The sequence below is a fragment of the Eutrigla gurnardus genome (genome assembly GCF_963514095.1).
Source record: "Eutrigla gurnardus genome assembly, chromosome: 23".
Classification (NCBI taxonomy): domain Eukaryota; kingdom Metazoa; phylum Chordata; class Actinopteri; order Perciformes; family Triglidae; genus Eutrigla; species Eutrigla gurnardus.
Genome location: NC_139934.1, coordinates 7,980,844 through 8,001,231, shown reverse-complemented (window position 1 = coordinate 8,001,231; position 20,388 = coordinate 7,980,844). Strand labels below are relative to the sequence as shown.

The following is a 20,388-nucleotide window of genomic DNA, read 5'->3' as shown; positions in this document are numbered from 1 at the left end:
GCAAAACTGCAATATTCTAATGTTTCTTAGAATATTCTTACCATTGAAGAAAAACAAAAAAATCAACTTCACATCACTGTTGATGCAGTTTAAAGGGACGTACCTCTTTAGTGATATAACCATCTTTATTGATATCATACAGGTTGAACGCCCAGTTGAGTTTTTCCTGGATTGTGCCTCGCAGAAGGATAGAAAGGCCCATAACAAAATCCTGCAGTGAAAAAAAAACAGACTCACTGGGAATTCTATAAAATATACACAGCTTGTTGTAAACAGCGACTAATTGAATACCTATGAAATAAACAACTCTAAACTAACAATAATCACCATAACTGGCTGAAATAGCAGTATTTCAGCCAGTTATGTGCATCAACATCTCTGCAGGAACATTATGTCAGGTAATAATTAGAGGCAAGTGATGACTCAGCAAGAGTGCAGACACTATAAATCACAAATACCTTGTTATTCACGTTATTAACCATCTCATAATCCGTGCGGAGCCTCAGGGAATCCCCCCGTACTCGATGTGAATGGACTGCACATTAGCTCCGGTTTGGCATAATGACAGATTTTCTGTCCTAATAAGCAAATATATGCCCTTCATAAATATTAAACAGCAGACTTGTAGACTTGCTTGGGCTAATTTAAAATGATTGGGGTTGCAGGTTACATAATGCCCCAGTGTAAAACCTTTAGTTTGATGTTTTTTGGAGGACGATGGACAACTGTTTACTTCTTTGCTTTAAGAATCGATATATATATGAGGATACTTGGCTTACCTCAAAACTCACAGAGCCGTTGTGATCCGTGTCGAACGCGTTGAATAAGAAATGCGCGTACGTTGAAGCATCTAAAGAGAGAACACACAGGTGACGTAAAAAAAAACAGCAGAATCACCTTTACAAACAAGAAAATGGTTGAAAAGGAAAGTTTTGTAGCTTTTACAGACAACATCAAAGAATCAGAATGTATTTCCTTTTATGATGAGGGAGAGGAACAAAAAGACTTTTATCATCGTGATTCCTCTTTGGGGCGAGCCATTAAGTTTCCTGGTCTGCCTTTCTTCTTTCTGGAGATATCTAAGCCCGTCTCTCTTGTTCCTCGGGTAGAATCTTTGCATACTGATGAGAGCAAACAGTGAGCAGCTCCAGCCTGCATGAATACAGTACTTTCACCCAAGTACTCTGCCTTTTACTCATGTTTAGAAAAAAAGTCCAATTTGTGTCAGATCAACACGGAGGAGGAGATTAGAAGCACAATGCTGGGAAACAAACAAACAAAGCAGTCGGCTCACATGACACAAACCTCCTTGTGGGAAGAACTGTGCGTAGATGTCTTTAAAAGTGTCCTCGTTGACGACTCCGCTGGGGCATTCCTGGAAGACAAGATGGAAGATGTTAAACACTCCCTCCTTTATGTAAGTTCTTGCCTTAAAGGCAGAGTAGGTCATTTGGAAAAACCACAGAAACTTTGACTTTGAACGCATCAGAGAACCCAAAAAGTCCCGCCCCCATCAGCAATCAGGAAGTAAGCATTGATAGACAGGCAGGCCGTCCAATAAGTTTCTCTGGCCCAACTTTTTTGATTGGACGGGGTATTTACAGTCCTGCCACGGCCACAAATGACATTTTTTAAATATTTTATGTCAGAACATTTGATGTATTCATTGCTATCGGTATGTTGCAATGATTTCAAGTTATATAACAGAGTGTTTCTGACTAAAATCACCTACTCAACCTTTAAAATCCGAGACTAATCATGGTTCAGTATACAACTCACACCTCCAATGCACTTCACTGAAAAGAAAAAGAAAAAATTTCCATTGATATTTTAAAAAGGCAACTTAACAGCAGCTGCAAATTCTCGAGGTTGTATTCCAGGGTGAGTACCTGCAATCTCTAACGAGAGCTGGCAGCGAAACGCCAACCTTTCAGTTTGATGTTAACGGAAAATGAATAAATTGTTTGCAAATGAATCTCTGGATCATATTATTTCCCTGTCGGATGGAGGACAGACGCCAAATTTCATTCCATCGAGGACACATCGTTTCATTTTCTGTTTCATAAACAGTTTCTCGGACAGCATGTGATAGATAAAAGGCTCGTGTTCAATTTTGGTGGGGGGGGATGCAAAACGCCGACCGCCGAAGCCTCGACTGATATCATGTCCACGGTTATTCAGCATCACCCACGCGTGGTGGTCTGGGAGCATTCGGCAGCAAAAGCCTGAACACCCTGATATAAAACCTCCAGGTAGGATGCTTTTGTCTCTCGTCTAAAAAGAAAACGGCCCGGCGAAGCCTCGCGGATGACCTCGCTCAGGGCGGCGTGCTGATAAAGGCAGCTCGTTTTGTAGGTTCAATTTCTGCTCGGCGCGAGGCGGCAGGATATTGAATCTTTGGAACGGAGGAAATGCTCTGCAATTTCTAAACAGGGGAGGCACATGCGTCTCCGGCTTTTCTCTACAGGACAGACATCTTGTAGGAGATCGCGGATAAGGAGCAGACTTCACATGGGGGTGGACACAATAACTTGAACACCTCTGGAATTAAGTTTCTGAAACAAAAGTGAAATGTAGATGCACTGAACTGAGTCACAGAGTTTGCAGTCGGTTATGTGCTCCATTTAAAGGGATGATGAGAGAGATTCTATTTCCCTTGTGAGAGCTGCCTATTTAGAATCACGGGGCAAACCGGGTTTCCCTCCTTCCCGTGACCACGTTTGATCAGCGGTGGCGGTGAAAACAAAGACGGAACCTCAAACGGGCTCCTCCTGTTTCAAGGTAAGAGGATGCTGCAAGGTTGTCTGCGCGAATCCCCCCGACGCTCCTCTTCTTGTTGCCTCGCAGACCCAGATGCATATCTTGTGGGGTGAGTTTAGGTCAAGAATTTAAGGGGAGTTTAGAGAGACAGAATGAGCACAAGTCAGACTCCTTCGTCGGTTGTTCACTTTAAAGCAGCGTGTAAATTCAGATGATGCAGCGTGTGGAGAACCGCTCTCCAGGCTGACATTCTCACTGCGTGATGCCTTTTAGGGGAGTAAAGTGAGATAAGAAGATTGATATCAATCATGTTTGTGCAACAAATGTGAACTGACAGTCAAGTCAGCTTAGCATAAAGGCCGAGAGCAGTCGAATAATCTTGTTTTTTTGCTTTGGAAGATTCCTCCCTGACTGAAATGACCCAGAAGTATCGACATGATACCGTTAGAATCCTCTAAATGTTAAATAAAGGTGCTTTTAGTGCTTCCTTTCTTATATACCTTAAATACTTATATACTTATATACCTTAAAGCAAAGAAGCTGCACAGCATCTCTGTACATTTGAAAGAAAGACTGTTTTCTGTGTTGTTTCATAGAGAGAATAAGACTGTTGTTTATGATCTGAAACTGCAGTGACTTCAGATTTTTCAACATGTAATTGCACGTCACTTGTTCAGCCTGTGTGTGTGTATGTGTGTGTGTGCGTGTGTGTGTGTGTGTGTGTGTGTGTGTGTGTGTGTGTGTGTGTGATGCCACACAGATGGGTAATTACAGCCATCAACATTAATAACACACTGTTTAAGCGGGACAGTAATAGACAAATTGCTGTTTTCAAAGTCAGCTTCTTCTAACCTCGTTCTCGTAAACGCTCACAAGTCTGAAGGAAAATTAAAAATCAGTAAACTGTGACTGTTGAATCTTGTCTCGCACTGACTGGCAGAATTTATCTGATCGTATCTTATTATTATTTTATTTTCACTTTTCAGCCTTGTGATAACATGAGGGAGGGAATGAAGCCGGTGTGTTATCTAGTTATCGCCACACGGTGCCCCAGCAATTCAATTTAAAGTTCAGTGAAATAGTGACTGACCTGCCTTAAGGTCCTATCATAATAAAAAAATGAATACAATTTGTCACTTTCATGTTGTATTTTTTTACACATCATTCATTGCGAATCAGACGGACCGAGAGGTCAGATCATTTATTTGTAATAATTTCATTTGCTTGTCAAACCATCCGTGACGGTAAAAAATAACAAATACTGTGAAATGCAAACGTGGCCAGGCATGAAATTCCTTCCCCGATTCTCGTGAAGCGATGCGGCAATAAGCGGCGTGGGGAATGAAATGAAGCTGTGAACAGAGGAGGCATCGCCGCTGATGGGATAGAAAGTGTGAGATCTTAATCTGATGCCCGAGGCAGCGCCCCGGACTGTGAACTGTGAGAGCCCAGCAGATTAAGCCAGACGTGAGGACAATATTGCGTTATTTCCTGTCGTCGGAGATCAACGGATTTGTGACCTTTGCTAAAATTCCACCTTAAGATGAAGACAGAGTCGGTGGTGTTGTTTTGGATATTGCTGGACCGAAAGCTCCATTTTGATCTGCGCTTCAAGTGACTCGTAAAGTTTGTTGTCAAGACGGATGACCTCATCCCCGCCACCCACGGGCATTTGATTTGCTTCAAAACCCCCCGGACAACAAGGACAAAGGGACACATTTCTCATCATGGGGAACGATGCCAGCCTCTATTAGTCTGACTGGCCTTAAAAGTTACGCCAATGTCACGGGGTTGGAGCGAGACGGAGATGAGCTGTTTGACCCCGACCGTTTAGAAAATTAGCTCCACCTCGGATGAGCTACAATTAAGCCAAAGTGCTTAATAGCTCCTTTCTCTTGGTCCGATTTGACCTTCTTCTCAAATACATCTGTCTAATTACACGGAAGTGATGAGTAACTTTGAATTTAGAAATTAGAAAGCACAAAATAAGTGTTCTGCACAACCAACAGGAGGAAAGTAGATATTGACGAAAAATCTGGGAGGCCAAAGATATGACCATTCATCATGGGGGAAACAATAATCTTTGAGTCATTTTACTCAATTATTGACCATAAAGAAGGTATTTCTCTGGATAAATGAAAACGTAAGGATAGAAAGCCAGCGGTTCATCCTCTGGGTACCACGCATGTCAATCCATTCCATTTTTGATGAAGCATGTTCGGCTAACCAACCAACCAGCAGACCGCCGTCGCCGTCCCTGGAGCGCTGCCACAAGGGTGGCTAAAAATAAAATGCTAAATCTGTGATGTGGAGAACAAAAAAGGAAAGAAAAGCTGGTAGGGTGTCTATAAACATATGCAGGATTCTCTCCCGCGGCATTAGAGGAAGTCGGGCAGGGAGTGTGCGGCACAAATTAAAGGCCTCATTAGTACACTTCTTACCTCTTAAGTCTGTCTCAAGTGGAAGTGGACTAATGGGCAGGCTTTGCGGGGGGACTTGGCTGGAGAACAGTGCGGGCTCAACAGACAACCGAAGCCCCGCGGGAGTTCCTCCATCACAGGACTCTCGCTTTCATTGCCAGACAATTTGGGTTGAGTTAATTTGGGGTCATCTCATTACGCCTCACACCAGAGGGTGACGACGAAGTGAGGTGGGTTTTTATACGCTGCTCTGGAGGACTTTGACCTGATTGCTCTTCGGTAATCTTCCAGCGTTGCGGAGAGATGACCTAATTATCCTCGACACGGTGAACGGTGCACGGAAACATTTCGTTTTCTGCGAGAACTGGACATCAGAATCACACAGGGTGTGGATTATTCAGCGGAATATCATCACTCCCTTCTAGTTCTCATCACTTTACAACACCCACGTCAGCTATACAACGATATAAAAAAGAATAAATCAGATGAAATCAAAGGGAAAGCTGTGTTTTGATGTGAAAGACAGGTGTCCAAGAGAGAACAAAGTCCACTGAGCAGTACATCCCCCCCCCCCTCCCGTCACTCACGTTCTTGAAGCCGCGGTAAAGGATCTGAAGCTCCTTGCGGGAGAAACGAGTCTGAGCCTCGAGCTGCTCCAGTCCCTCGGGGCGATGGCGGACCGTTGATAGTTCAAGCTCATCCTCCACGCTGTCTGGAGAGGGGGAGGAAGAAGGTCAGATGTGAACGGACGCTGAATGAGCATGTTTGAGACATAGCATTTCAGATCTCTCATTACGCTCCCAAATATCAGCGATAGCTGAGCGACTAAACTCCCGGATCTTTGCATCTTCACCCCCCGAAAGGTCACATTTTGTCACAAATTCTATATCACCTCCTTGACAACACAGAAAATCCTTTGAAGGGATTCCATTTGGGAGGGCCCTTTGCTCCCCGTTATATCGGGTCCTTTTATTTGTAAATGTTACTTCACCAAAAAAAAACTAACAAATGCCCTTTTCTCCTCCACAGCAAATAAGGCAGCGGAGCTAATTAGTGTTATCGAGGCCCCAGAACGAAGTCCTTGTGGCAGGGAGCCGCTTCACAAACGCCGTGAAACTTTTTAATGGGCCCGTAATGATGGCAGATGCTGTCTGGGTCTTGTCACCGACTGCACTGTCCTTGCAGAACGGTGTTTGGCTAGTCTAGTTGGCACAGGCCCGCTCATATACCTGTGTGACAGCGTCTAAATGCCTCATTAGCTTAAAGGGGAACTATTATGGCCCGCAGCCAAAAGGCCACGTCTTCTAACCAACCATAATTAACCTCCTGCTATGGAGCTTATGCTCTGTATTCATAAGTGATGTTAACTGATATATTAAATGGAAATAAATGAGCCGCTTTATCTCAAAGCAACAAATTTGGAGACACACGGCTGAGTCATTATTAGTTATGAGATGTTCTGCAGAAACACAACACAGAATTAATGTAGAAAAGAGCATTTTGAAAGGGAACAAGGTTATTACACATTCAACATCCGTCCCTTTTATTCATTTTAATTCATTTGTAAATGCAAAATGTTGCCTGTGAAACAACTTCAGCCTATAGAGACTGAGCCCGCCATCCCCCCCCAAAAAAAGCCACAGAAAAGAAAAGCTTCTTTGACAACAACAACAACAAAAAGCATCACAGACAGACAGAGAGCCTGGGAAGAGCCACTTGCTTTGATTACTGGATGACGGCTTTTTGGCTGCGGAGAATGGAAAGAGCCTCATGAGTCGAGCTCTCACCCCGCCCTTGTGGACAATCTGAGGGTAACCTGGGGAATACAGCGTTAGGTCTTACGGTTACCCAGGCAACTAACGTTTTTTTTTCTGGGGGAACTGGACATGCAAGAGTCGAGGGTCTATTAAAGTTCATATCGACAGAGAGATAGACGGTTCTTCAGGACAACAACACACAGCGCTGCGTTTGTTTAAATCTGCGGCTCCGAAAGGCGGCAATTCTTGAACTTTTTTAGGATATAATGAGACGAACCCAACGAGCACACGCGACTGGCTTGACGTTGCTGCAAACTTACCTTGCTATAATGTTTGTATGCATCCTAAGTTACAAAAGCAAAATACTGGGCTGACTAGACTCCAACTACAGCTGTGCAGTGCCCTTAGCAAAAAGTAGTTCATACTATGAGTATACTTATTTTATACTAAAACTGTGGAAGTACACTTGAAGTTGACTTTTTATAAACTATATTTTATATACTTAAGCACAAGCCAATGACTTGACCTTATTATGTACTTGAATCAGGATATACTAAGTATTAGTATAGTGTGGCAGAAAGAAGTAAAACTTATACTAGTACAAGTATAAGTATGAGTGCAAGTCTTAGTCTTAGACTTTTGTTTATACTTTTCAGTATAAGCCAAGTATACTTCAGTATACTATTCTTAAAGTATACTTTTATAAACTAAAAATGTTGCAATTAAGTCCGAAGAAGTATTAAATTAGTATACTTTGTAGTACACTAAAAGTACATGGTCGGTAGTATACTTGATATATCAAGGATACTTAATAAAATTAACTTTAAGTATACTACTTTTTGCTAAGGGCGGTGCTGTTGGTGCTGATGCGGCTCTATTAAAATAAGTGTGAGAAGGGTTTCCTCTGTTCCTGTGTGTATCTACATGTAAACCGATCGCAAGTTCAATGCTGCCTAAATGTGGTATCACTGCAAGTCACGAGCAACTAGTTCACTGGGTTACATTACTTATTAACAAGTCTCACACAAGTAGGTCACCAGTGTTAAAAGGCAGGCTGTGAATATGATACGGAGGCCGTGACCTCGAGTCAGGGGTGTAATTTGACATCTCTTCTCACACATAGCCTCGACTAAAAGAAGGTGCGTTTTTCCTCCTGCACCTTAAACAAAAGCACCTGATTAGTCATCAACTAAAGCGTTGCGTCCAAGGTTTCAATTGATAATCAAACTGTTGAGACGCCACTCTGTGAATACGAAAGTCATTAAGTAATAAGTTCACAGCCTCGTCTAAAAGCGCACAAACCCATTTCCCCTCCCGGGCTATTCAGAAGAATTTAGTGCGCGGTTTAATGGCAGCTACGGGGCGTCGAGATGGGCTCTCAAGCGCCGCAAACCATTTGTCAATCAAAGACTTAATTAATCCCCGTCAAGGTAAAAGTAAAAGGGTGAATGTAATAGCAGAGGCAGAGCAAGTCCACCTCATGTCAAGATGGAGGGTGGGAGTTGTAAGAGGCCTCTATAAACCGGGGCTATAAAGGGACATAGTGGTAATAATTACGTCATTGAGTAGAGGCTGTGAAAATGACATCGTAAATCTGCAACCTGGTCTGGCAACAGCACGGAGGTCCAGTGGAAAATTAGCTGCGAGCAGAAGAATGACTCGGTGTGAAATTACTGGGCAAGAGACAAACGATACCCGACAAAAGCTCTTCACACAGATCATTAAGGCAAGTACCAAGGCTGCGGATATAATGTGTTCTAGAGTTCCTTGGAACACCAACAAGCAGTGCTTTGAGCAAAATGCTATTTTTTACATGCTCACACACTGAAGCGTAGCAGGTATAATGTTCAATCTCTTAGATTAGCCTGTTAGCATCTGCTAATTATCAAGTTCCACTGAAGTCAGCATGATTTCAGGCATTTGGTTAATACTCCAATTTCATTCATCATTTTTTTTGTTATTACTTGGGTTCTATTATCTCGAAGGGATGTTTTATAAATATATACAGCCGTGATGTATGATATCTGCTTTACTCGTGTGTTAAATGTCAAATTGCCAGAGTTAAACACAGCACAGATCCGGAGCAGATGGCTACGAGCTCTCGGCTCCGATCTGGAGAGACGTACACAATAAACAAAACTTGCATGAAAGACGCCGCCGATTCTCCCACATTGAGACCAGTTCATATCGCCTTCTGTGATGACACAATAACTTCAGATTTAGAGGATGAAGAGACCGAGTGACGCTTTCATCTGTTCTCGTTACCTGCCTGACACCCACCTTTCTTGCTGGGTGGGGGTCTGAGTGCCTTCCCTGAGGTTGCACTCGACAGATGCTGCTTTAGTTACCGAGCGATATCGGTCCTGACAGCGAGCTGCTTTATTTGGAAACATTACTGTACTACACGGAGACATGTCTCCGGTTGGCTTCAGCATATTCTATATCACTCGAATGAATACGTCGGGGATGTAGAGCAAACGCTAACACAATTGAAAGCATGGCGGTTGGTGAAAAGCTGAACTAACATGAAGGCAATAAAATAACTGAATAAAATCGATGTCTAAAGTGGAATAAAGCGAGCGTGAGTGACACGGCGCCTAATCAGGCAGGAAAAGAGCACGGGGTCGGCTGTCTGATTCATGGGTTGCCCTTTTCGGTTCATTGACGAAACGGACCTGACGCTTGTGTGTGAAAATGGGAGACTGGCTGACTCGCTGACCTTACCCGCAAAAAAGGTCAAAGGTTACCTTTTTGCTATTAAAAGAAAAAAAAACAGAAATGTGTGTTGTTGTCCTGAAGAATCGAGCAGGATTCTGCAGAGTCGAAACATATTCCTGATTAATTCATCACGTGCACACACATAGAGCCATGCCGTACTTTTGCCATCTCTGGGAGAAAAAAAAAACCTGACGGCAGCAGCTTGTCAGGCCCTACGGGGCTAAAACACAGGTTGCAGCTGACTGTGCTCGTCAGAAACCTAATTCATAGTAACAAGGCTGCGTTCGCCATTTCCGCCCGCAGCCGTACAAGAGCGTGAGATTGAATGACTTTCAAGGGTTATAAACAAAGAGAAATGCCTCAGTAAAAATAATGTGAAAAGTACAGCGCGACACAGGGTAACTAGCTTTGGAGACGCTGGCCGTAAAGTGGTCTAATGGCACGGTCTCGCCCTCATCAATGAGCCGACAAAGCTGCAAAAAACACTTAAACACTGAAAAATGAATATGACCCACCGAAATGAGTGGACAGATCGGTCATAGTTCAACCACAACGTTCCCTCGAGGTTCGTGATTTAGGAGTCTTTTACCTCAAAATGTAAAGTCAAGCTGGAGGGTAAATCCTCAGGGGCTCTAAATCAACGAAGCGAAAAAAAGAGCAGCTAATAAATACGTGATGGATCTCGATCACGCGGTTCATATCAATACATCTCGGATCAATTCTCGCCTTTTGATGAGCGCCGCTGCTGAGCTTGCTGTTCTACCGCTAGGCCAATCACGGGATCCACGTGGGACGGCGAATTTAATACAGTAAGTGCAAAAAAGCCCCTTACTCAGTGTGAGATGGAAATGATTAAATTGATCTCCGATGGGGGGGGAACTCTGGGTTTAATCTCCGTGAAATTGGCTAAGATAGTTATTAATTTCAGGCATTGATAACATTCATAAAACCCCTCGTTTTATGTTAAATTGAAGACTTCCCCCCCTAATGTGAGCAGACTAATAGAGTACAGCTTCATCTGCGTGAGTGATACTCGCACCATGTGTCTCTGTGTGTTTTTGTGTGTCTGAGGTCTTAACTTATACAATTTAGAAGCAGCTCCTCACCGTCCCTTTAGCACCGCGGCGCCACGAAGGCGTGGGCTCACAAAAAAGTAGGCCACGACAACTTATCTTCTAACAGTTTACACGACACAGCGTAGGCTGTATACAGCTTCAGTATCTGTCTGAAGATGCTCGACCACAAGGCTCTGAGTTACAGCTGATGGCTGACTTCGTCTAATTGAATGAGTCTCGTGGTTTCACTTAATGCTCAGGCTGGAAAGGCCACACAGGTAATGTGAAAAGCCCTTTAAATAATGGAAAAGGTAAAGCATACTTCAATTGGGTTCTGAAATCAATCCCCATTCTTTTTTTATTAAACACTAATATCCTCAAAGTGACACATTTCCTCTACATTCTTATTCTACGTAGTAATTAAATAATAGAGCTGTTCCGTCCTTCCAGAGGATATGCAGCTCAGTTAGCTCAGGTCGCTAAAATGAGCCTGACATTAATCATTTAAGGCGGTCTGGTAGTAACACTAGATGGGAAGCAGCACAACGTAGCTGGAGGTCGGATTCTGATTCAAACACACCGTGACGTCTTAGCATACGTTAACGTCAAAACGTGTAACAGATAGTCTTACGTACAAAAAACTAAAGCACGAGTCAAATTCAGGATCAACATTACATCATTTTAGAAGCTGTATAAATAAATAAAGGCATTATTTATAATAGCACTGTGTTTATCAGATGGGTCTTACATGGTACTTCCATGACTTGTGATGTCATGGACTGATGTAAATAAGCCATTATCTTTATTATTATTAAAATACTGTCATTACAAGTTATGTGTCGGATATGTGAGGTTTTCACAAAGGCTGAAAATCACTCCTCATCCTCTCTTACTTGATGCTGATTCATCACAATGACATGGACGTGATTTTCTCCACTTTAACCGACCAAAACTACCGCGAGGCTTCCCATCGACGAGCTCCTACAGCGGCTGACACGCGTCGTGACAAACCTTACACCTGAACAGAACTCAACACTGATCTTATCGCACTCCTAATATAGCCTGCTCCCAAGTCCTGGCAATACAACACAGAGCAATCAACCAGCAATCTTCAGTGTATCGGGTTCATCACGAGGGCTGCAGCGTGTCCACTGCTTTCCATTTATGGGCAAAATATGTGGTCACAAAATACGTATAGATGATTGCAGACCAAGGCAGCGTGAGATGGACATGTTAAAAGTAAGTCGATCAAAGCTGATATTACTATTTAATACCTCGGGAGAAATTCAATTATTCGGCCTTCCCTTTCATTTTGTCATTGCTTTCAGCATAGTCGGTCATTTTCTGGGACATTTCAAGTCCCGTCTCTGAGTGATTGTATCTGGCGGTGGACACCAGCGCTGTCAGCCAATCTTTCTGGTCTTAATGTGACTCTTTGATGGTTGGTTTCTAGTTCAGAAGTAATTCTTTGCTGATTTTTTTTTAGGAACGTACCGGCGAGCTGAATCTCAAATGGGAATGAAGAAAATGTCTCACTCCACGGGGAGCTCGCCACCAACTCCCTTTGATGAAGTTTGCTGTAGAAATTCTAATTTAAAGGTCATTTCAAATCAAGATTTTGCACAACCGAATACTTCCTCTTCAGGTTTTTTAGCCTCAATGAGACAGATTTTCCACACGGTAATAAGAATATGCTTACTAGCTGTGACTTCACAGAAGAGACATCCTTCGCAGTTCAAACTAGAGAGAAATTCATTGAAATAAAACTAAAATTTTATAATATATTCCAATTTTTTGGTTCACTTTAAACACTTCATTCCATTGTTGAAGCTCCACGTTTTGCATGTTGTTGTCGAGTGAAACAGGGACAACACTTATCAGCTAGCAATCAACTGAAATTACACCCAGGGAGACAGAAACAAGGACGGCAGATGAGTAGTGCTTGGCAGCCTGGCTTGTGTTGGATTTTATCCATGCTGGCTTCATTCCCAAAAAAGAAAAAGAAAAGAAAAGAAAATGTTCAATATCAATATGACCTGCTCGCCTAACGTTGTTCCAACGCTACTGGCATTAATTACCTCCCAACAGAATAATAGATTGGCAGCATTGTGTGATATTTGATTTATTGCTCAATTAAAACCTCACTCGCACATCTGCTTACAGATGAGCCTTCTGCCTCTTTTTGATATATAAAAATAAATAAATGCTTACAATATGTTATGTTTGAAGTAGAGCCAGAACCGGTGGAAGGAATTATAGTAAAAAAAGGGAGTAAGGTTGCATTCATAAATGTGATACCTTCCAAAGCTCAGAGGCTTTGACTCGGCTTCTGGAATGGGAACATTTGGATTTATAGACTTTGCAAGAATTTTTCATGCATATTGTACAGAAAGTAATTGATGGGATCTGGTGAACCTACACAGATGCATGTTAAAAAGAAGCGGTGTGCATTGGAGAAGACACTTTGCTGTTTACACCCTTCCATCAGCGTAATAATGTAAATAGAAAAATGCCAACTCTGATGCAATGAGTGCACTTTGATAAGGCAAAGCAACGAATGCGTATCCACCTCTGCCTGAGGACAGATGAATGAACGTCTAGCTCCCTTTGCGATGGCCGACTTCATCGTTCCTGGAGTGAAATGATTTCCCCTTTGTAGCGCCAAATCGTTTCTAATGCTCCAAAACAAATTATAGCCGACATCCAGAATGCCAGACCTGCCAACGGTGGACGTCTGCTGATTGCAGCGCTGCTTTTGCAAATGTTAGATCTGCAGATCCAAGTCAATAAAATGGAGGTAATTCAAATACAGCCCGTGCTGTGTAATGAGAAAAGCTCATTCCGTATCAGACAAATCATGGAATATGAGGGAGGTGGATACAGATCTGCTATGTGTCCCCATTCGGTGAGCCCAAATATCAATAAGCCCAATAAGATTGGAGTCGGCGGAGAGACACGTCATTGCTCTTATTGAATAAAACAGCCTCTAGTTCCTTATGGCGGGCAGAAAAAATGGCTTATGGCAAGAGAGGAAGAGGAAAGTAGGGTCACTGCTTGGCCCGTCTTAAAACCAAAGCCAAGTGGGACCATTATTGAGAACACAAAGGCCTGAAAGTCCATAACAGAAAAAAAAACACTGTTTAGCATTTTAAGCATTTCTGCTGAGGTGATAAATTAGCTTCCGTCCCGGGACATGACATCAACTTTTGTGCTTTGCAACCAATATCGAAAGGGCGAATGCAAATCAATTGGAGTCTGAACATTCTGGGAATAGATCTTTGTTAATGGGCTGAAGCCGTGATTATCTCCTTCAGGTTCAGGTGCCCTTCAGGACAAACACGTCCGTTTTCTACCAGCTTCAACAAGCTAATCTGAGTTCATGAAATGTCAGTTCAGAAACGCCGAATGAGAGCTTTTTATTTGACTTCCAGGTGCCGACACTGAGTGACTGACTGGAGTTCTTTATGGAGGGAGAGCATGTTCTCTGCATGTTCTCTTGCCTGCCATAATGACACACCATCGGAGGGCTGAAGCATGTATTGTAATCTGGGGGAAAGAGCAATCAGTGGCTTCTAATTGCAAACATTTGTCACGAGGAAGACTTTCAATAATGGAACCCTGCTCCAGCATCTTTTCAAATCATTTTGAAGATTATACAGGTGGGACAAGGACTCAAGATAAGAGGGGCGAGTCTTCTCATCCATATTCCAGCAGGAACCTCAACTGTGCATCAAGGGATTTATTGATAATCTCCGTTTTATTTCACATAAACAGCCTTAGATCATAAAACACTAAAAAACTGAGGGACTGTGGAAAAACTCACTTAAAGTGAATCTAAATTGGCTTGGAGGGTTAATAACTTTTTTACTGACTTACTTTATGACTTCTCTGAGAATGAGGCTTTGACTTACTGCTGTAATGTAAAGATTCTGGCCAGTTTTGCGACAGAATGATTTATTCATATTTTGTGTAGCTCTTTTCAGTTAATGGCGTCAGTACAGTATAGAAGAGATCACCGGTAATGAGGTGCAGTATAGGTCCAAGTCAGCATTTTCTATCAGTGCTTCCATTAACTTTAGTGCACCGGACTGATGAAGATTAAAGGGAGAGCCGGACATATCCACCACTTTACCTTTAAGCGGTAATGAATGAATTAACTCTCTCAGCAACAAAGCAGATCAATCTTAAACAGGTTTCACAACAGAAACTGTTCCAATCAGAGGTTTGTATGAGGACAGGGATGTTCAATCCAGCTGAAAGTCACAATTTGCATTCTGCATGAGAATGTATGTCCTTGGCTTCATTACGGAAAATATCGTTTCATTTTGTTGACTAATTAAAGTGAAGATGCTGAGTTCTGCAACCTTGATTGGAAAAATATAAATACCGTGTTCAGCTTGAAAGCACCAGAGATCGGACTCAAGGTTTATGGAAGGCTGATTTTTGCTTTAATAACACATTTTTCCTTGAATAAAACCCTCACGACCTGCAAATAATGGGATCTTAAATAATAGAATCTGCCTCCGGCTCCCTCCGCAGAAGCACTGCATCGGCCATCTTTGCCTAAGAAGCACCTGTCATCCTCCTCCTATCAGAATTTATTATCTGTGATGCTTTCATCAGAATTGATTGCTTGAGTGATGCTTGTTGTCCTGATTCTGATTGATAGGCACGGGCCTCTTTCTTTCAATAACCTTCCTCCCTCTAAAGACACCAGAGAGACCTACAACTGAGAGCGCCCAGCCAAAGGTTAAGTCCATCGCATCACCGCTCTCAATAGGCATCATGGAAAATAGCCAAAGGGTAACTAGGTCATTTGATTGTTGTCCTTTAAATGGATTTGAATCAATTGTCTTGAGCTCCAGTGTTACCTGTAACTGAGCCATTTAAATCCATTAAATGCTGCTTTCTTTCGTTGGTAATAATATGATTTATTTCCATTGATAGTGTCAAGTTAACTAAATTAGGTGGACGGGATGAAAAACATGTTTAACACTTCTGCTGACTCAACGTTGATGATCGATGCGACTCAACAAACAATCCCATGATGCAGTTTACTCCACGCCTGTAAACCGGCGTACCCTGCACTCAGCAAAATGAAGAACGGTTGAAGATATTTTTGCAGCGTTTCAAATGGCTCGCCGGCAGCCTGCTTTAAACACCATAAATATCTGTACCGGAAATGATGATCAATGACAGGCACGTCTGGATGGCTGGATCTCAACTGAATGCCACCAAACAGCAGCAGAAAGGTCATTCAAAAATGATGTATCATACAAATTCAACAGGCTTGTTCGATGTTGGAAAGACTCGATCGAAAAAACTCTTAAATGTTGCCACTTCGCTTTTTTGTGACATATTTTGACACCTCCTGACAAGAAAATAAAGCTTGCTCAAAACACAAACAGAAGCACAGACACTGATGGATTTTTAAGATTATTGAAACGATTTTTGATCAATAATAGGAGACAGACCCAGAATTGGGAAGCACTGGCTCCCTCCAACATTAGGCAAGCTGACCTTTATAGCAAAGAAGTACATTTTGATTGGTTAGCACATCTCACCCTGTAGGACTGTGACATTTTAAAATTTCTGGGAGATCACTTTTTGGATTAATAAGCAAATACCTGAACATAAAATGGTCTGAAAACTCAAGTTATGGTCAAAATGTTTCCCCACATACTGCACAATCCAAACATCCCATGTAATTAAGCTAAAAATACAACTGCCACTCGGCATACACTTCAACTCAACACCCCCTGTGCCAAGCTGACCCTCCCACAGCTGTGACCTGCACATGACTGTTAGTGAAAACAGACAAATCGGCAGCAAAGCTGGACCCGGGTCAGTGCTGCTGACGCCAACTCCCTCTCCGCCGCCGGCCCATAAATCCCCATCAAGGACGCGGAGAACACCAGAACTTTTGTTAGATGGATATCAGCGCTGAGACACTCTCTGCAACTCCCGCCTGATAATCGCAGACAGCGGGTCCAAATTGACACGGCGTTCCATCCCTGTTCGGTAATGGTGTGTGTGTGTGTGTGATTGAGGAGGCATGGAGTTGGGGGGTGTTGCTGCATACAGCTGAACCAGAGAATTATTTATCATTGTGTGACACGCTGATTAGCCTGCGCCCCATGAGGCTTTGCTCAGCACGTTGCACTAATGGCTCCGCGTTGTATGAGCGGAATGTACATGTGTGTAAAAAGGATCAGGGTGTGTGTGTGAGAGAGAGAAACAAACTTGCAACGCATCCAAATAAATCAGACGAAGAAATGTGAGGATAAATTACTATAAAGAGAGTCCAACATTTAGACAAAAGTGGGGCTCATTGGATGGTTTTACTAGCTAACACTTAGAGAGCAGTGCATTCTGGCCTTGGGGTAAGCAGGAATATAATATGCAAACAGCAGTCCAGCTATATTCATAATTAAACTCACGAGAGGCCAACAGGCCCGCCTCGCTCACACTCACAGAACAAGCTCTGGTGATTGTGTGTTGGCTGATGCAACGATCTTGTGATGTTTCTCCTACATGGACGCATGCCAGACCAGTGGCAAGGAGACGGTGTTGATCATTTATTTTTCCGGGACTGACATCCCTACAATCTGCAGTAGAAGTGATCAGTGTTGTACGGTCCCTGCAGACCAGACCTTCCCCCCTCCTCACCCCGCCGAAATGTGTAAAGCTTGTAGTTCCTCTGATGCGGGACAGTGTAAAATACATCCTACGCTCTCGGCTCCTGCGATTGGAAAGTTGCCTCTTCAGATCTGCAGCCGGACCGAGAAAGTCTACCACACAGACGCTTTTAAAGCAAGACCTCAGTCCCCTCCATGCCTCGGTGGAGCTGCTCAGGTGGCCGGCGGGAGAGGGATGTGATCGTAGTGGGCAGCTCCCAGCTGCGAACGTGTGTGACTGTATGAATGTGAAGCGGAGCGTGCACGCTCGGCGAAACGTTTCCCTCGAGGTTTTGGAAAAATACACGAAAAAAAACAAAAAAAAGTGGAAAAAACAGACATTTTAGTTCGTGCAGAAGATGACAGCTGCAAAAGGGGATTTGTGTTACAAAAATGTAAACAGAGTTCATTTTAGTGACTGCTGGGATTTTTTTGTTTTTAGGTTAGGAATCACTTCACAGCAAATCCAGAACTGTGATTTAACAACCGGCCCTTAAATGGAACCCAGATAATTCATTGTTTAGTGTCTTATCGGTCAAAAATGACTGATTTGCTGCTTCTTTTATGTTTTCCATATTCCTGTAAGATGAATGGGTTTCAGTTTTGAATTGGTACTCGAGCAAAACAATCAATATGGAGATGTCCTCTTGGGCTCCGGGGGAGCTGTAATGGATAGTTTTCACTATTGTGAAGCTCGTGTGACGTCGTAGTCGATTACTGGACGACTATTTTTAGAAATCGCCTCGCAAAAATGTCAACGACATGCTGACGGTTTCAGTTTATTCAATGAGAAGATTTGGTATTTAGGATCTCTCTGAATAATCCAAAGTAATCACATTAACTGATATGCAAACAAAGTCATTGCATGAGGTTAAATCTTCTTCTTTCCAAACTTTTCATATCCCACAATCCCCCTGGCTCTCCTGAACATGACGTGAACAAAACATCGATCATGCACTGACTGCTCGTCACGTACGACAGGCTCAGATAGCATGTATTCTGTCTGTAATTACACCGTGAAACACCTGCGTGGAATACAGATCACCCCATCAGGCGAACGCTCGACCAAAAAAAAAAAAATCAATATCGCATCGGCTGCATCTGTTAATGTGCAGGGGGGGGGGGATGAAAACCCCTGTGTGCCTTTAAAAACGCCACGAGCACAGAAAACACACAGACGCTAAACCCCTCGGCGCTCCATCTCAACACTTCTCTCGGGTCAGGTCGGCGTTTTCCAGCTCCTCACCACAACACATTAGCACTTTTCTTATCATCTCCCCTGATTGATTATCCTAATTAGAAATGGAGGCGTGTTTACTAAACAGCAGTCTGACGGATGGGCTGGTTGCGAGCATCAAACTGCTTACTGTGCTGCTCTACTTTATTTTAATGAGACGACTGCAGCGGGTCCAAACTAAACTGTTTATTTAGGCCCCGAAACATTCTGTGCTTAGTGAGCCTCGCTGTGCCCATACACTGTGACAGCCGTGAACCAGCGTTTTTGCTCAAGGACACCTTATTTTGATTGGAGGTTGAGCTAATTGGCATGGCTGTGCACACAGCAAAACACACCCACAAATCAAGAAAAAACTAACATTTCACGGTTCTCAACTCTATAAATGGAATCAGAGCTCTCAAGCTTTTCCATCTGAAGGGAGACGTCTTCCCAGCTCGATATCTTCCTCCCTCCGGTCACATCATGAGCTCTTTCTGTTGTCGTCCCTTCAGCTCATGAGATATAAGACACTCCGTTTGGTTTTTTTTCTGAGTCATTGAGTCCTGCTTTGTTATGGTGACCTCCATTAACGTGTCAAGTTTTCAAATGGAAACTTCAAGTGCGTTTCAGAAGAGTTTAACAACCATAAAGTAACCCCTCTTTGCCTTTTACAAGTTTCCATTTGATGACTGATTGGTAACACATTTGCAATTATCACTAAACACTTTATCGGTAATCTATTTTCCCTCATTTCAGCCGTGATTCCTCTATAAAAGACGTCTTCTCTCCTCATTTCTGTGCTCCTCTTACCCTCTGAGAAGCTGATGAGCCCCAGGAGGTGCAGCAGCTTGATCGATGCAAACACCAGCACCACGATGCCCACCGTCTGCAGCCCCTCTGTCTCCCAGATGGCGCTCAGCATCGCTCCGCCCTCACTCCACTCCGGGCCACCATACCCCGACCCGAACCCGGAGCCCGAGCCGGCCTCCTCGCCCTCGGGAACGCCGCCAGGACCACCGCTGCCACCCGGCCCCGCGCTCCAGTTCCCCTGTACCCTCTCCAGCGCTACACCGGCCCACGCGCAGGGGCCGGCCGCCTCCTGGCACCTGCCTACTGTCCACTCGCTCCCTAAATCCAGCCTGGGTCGAAGGGGGGTAAACGGGATGAGGTCAAGATCAAGAAAACCTCAGGTTTGTGAGGAGGCTGGAGTCATTGCGGATGTCGAGGGGTCACGAGCTGACTCAAAACGGAATAAAGTCCACAGAAGCTGATCCAGATCCTTCCCCTCTCTTCTCTCCTCAGAAATGAGGAGCCACGTGAAAGCAGAGAGCAAACTCTCCTCTGACAGTTTGTGGCTCTGTCTCGCTCTTTCAGGCACACTGACTGCCTCACCGCAAAGTAAAGGGAGGGAGGATGAGAGGGAGTGGATATGAGTGAGGAGGGAGGGGAGGAGACCGAGGCAGAGAGGGGGGGGTGCTATAGTGAGACGCACAACCTCTCATGAGCTACAGCATTCACGTTAACTTAAAGCAACCAGGGTCTGAAATTGAGTTTTCTCCTCGCTAGAAATGTGGAATATATGAAGTAACCTCAACCCCTGCTCTATTTCTAGCTTAGGAACTGCTTTTATTTAAACTATAATTACTACATATGAGGGATGTGAAATACACCTGCCACAGCCAACACTCACCATGCCTTTGACAGGTACTTATTTGTCACGCTGCGAGAAACAAATGCTAAAAATGCAAATACGCCTCTCGTATTCTAATATTGTGAAAATGTCAC

General features: G+C 43.5%; 1 protein-coding gene across 3 annotated transcripts in view; it reads right to left on the bottom strand.

Annotated features, from left to right (window-relative positions):
• kcnip4a (potassium voltage-gated channel interacting protein 4a) overlaps positions 1-20,388 on the bottom strand; it is an 87,101-nt gene that overhangs the window by 3,983 nt on the left and 62,730 nt on the right. For 2 of the 3 annotated variants that reach the window (XM_084003264.1, XM_084003265.1), the window contains exons 2-5: positions 5,768-5,892; positions 1,306-1,375; positions 780-850; positions 104-211 (exon numbers count right to left, since the gene is read on the bottom strand). In XM_084003264.1, coding sequence (XP_083859390.1) covers positions 104-211; positions 780-850; positions 1,306-1,375; positions 5,768-5,892 — 374 coding nt within the window. Of the gene's footprint in view, positions 1-103; positions 212-779; positions 851-1,305; positions 1,376-5,767; positions 5,893-19,413; positions 19,742-20,388 lie in introns of those variants that run through there. The other variant, XM_084003266.1, reaches the window with a different exon arrangement.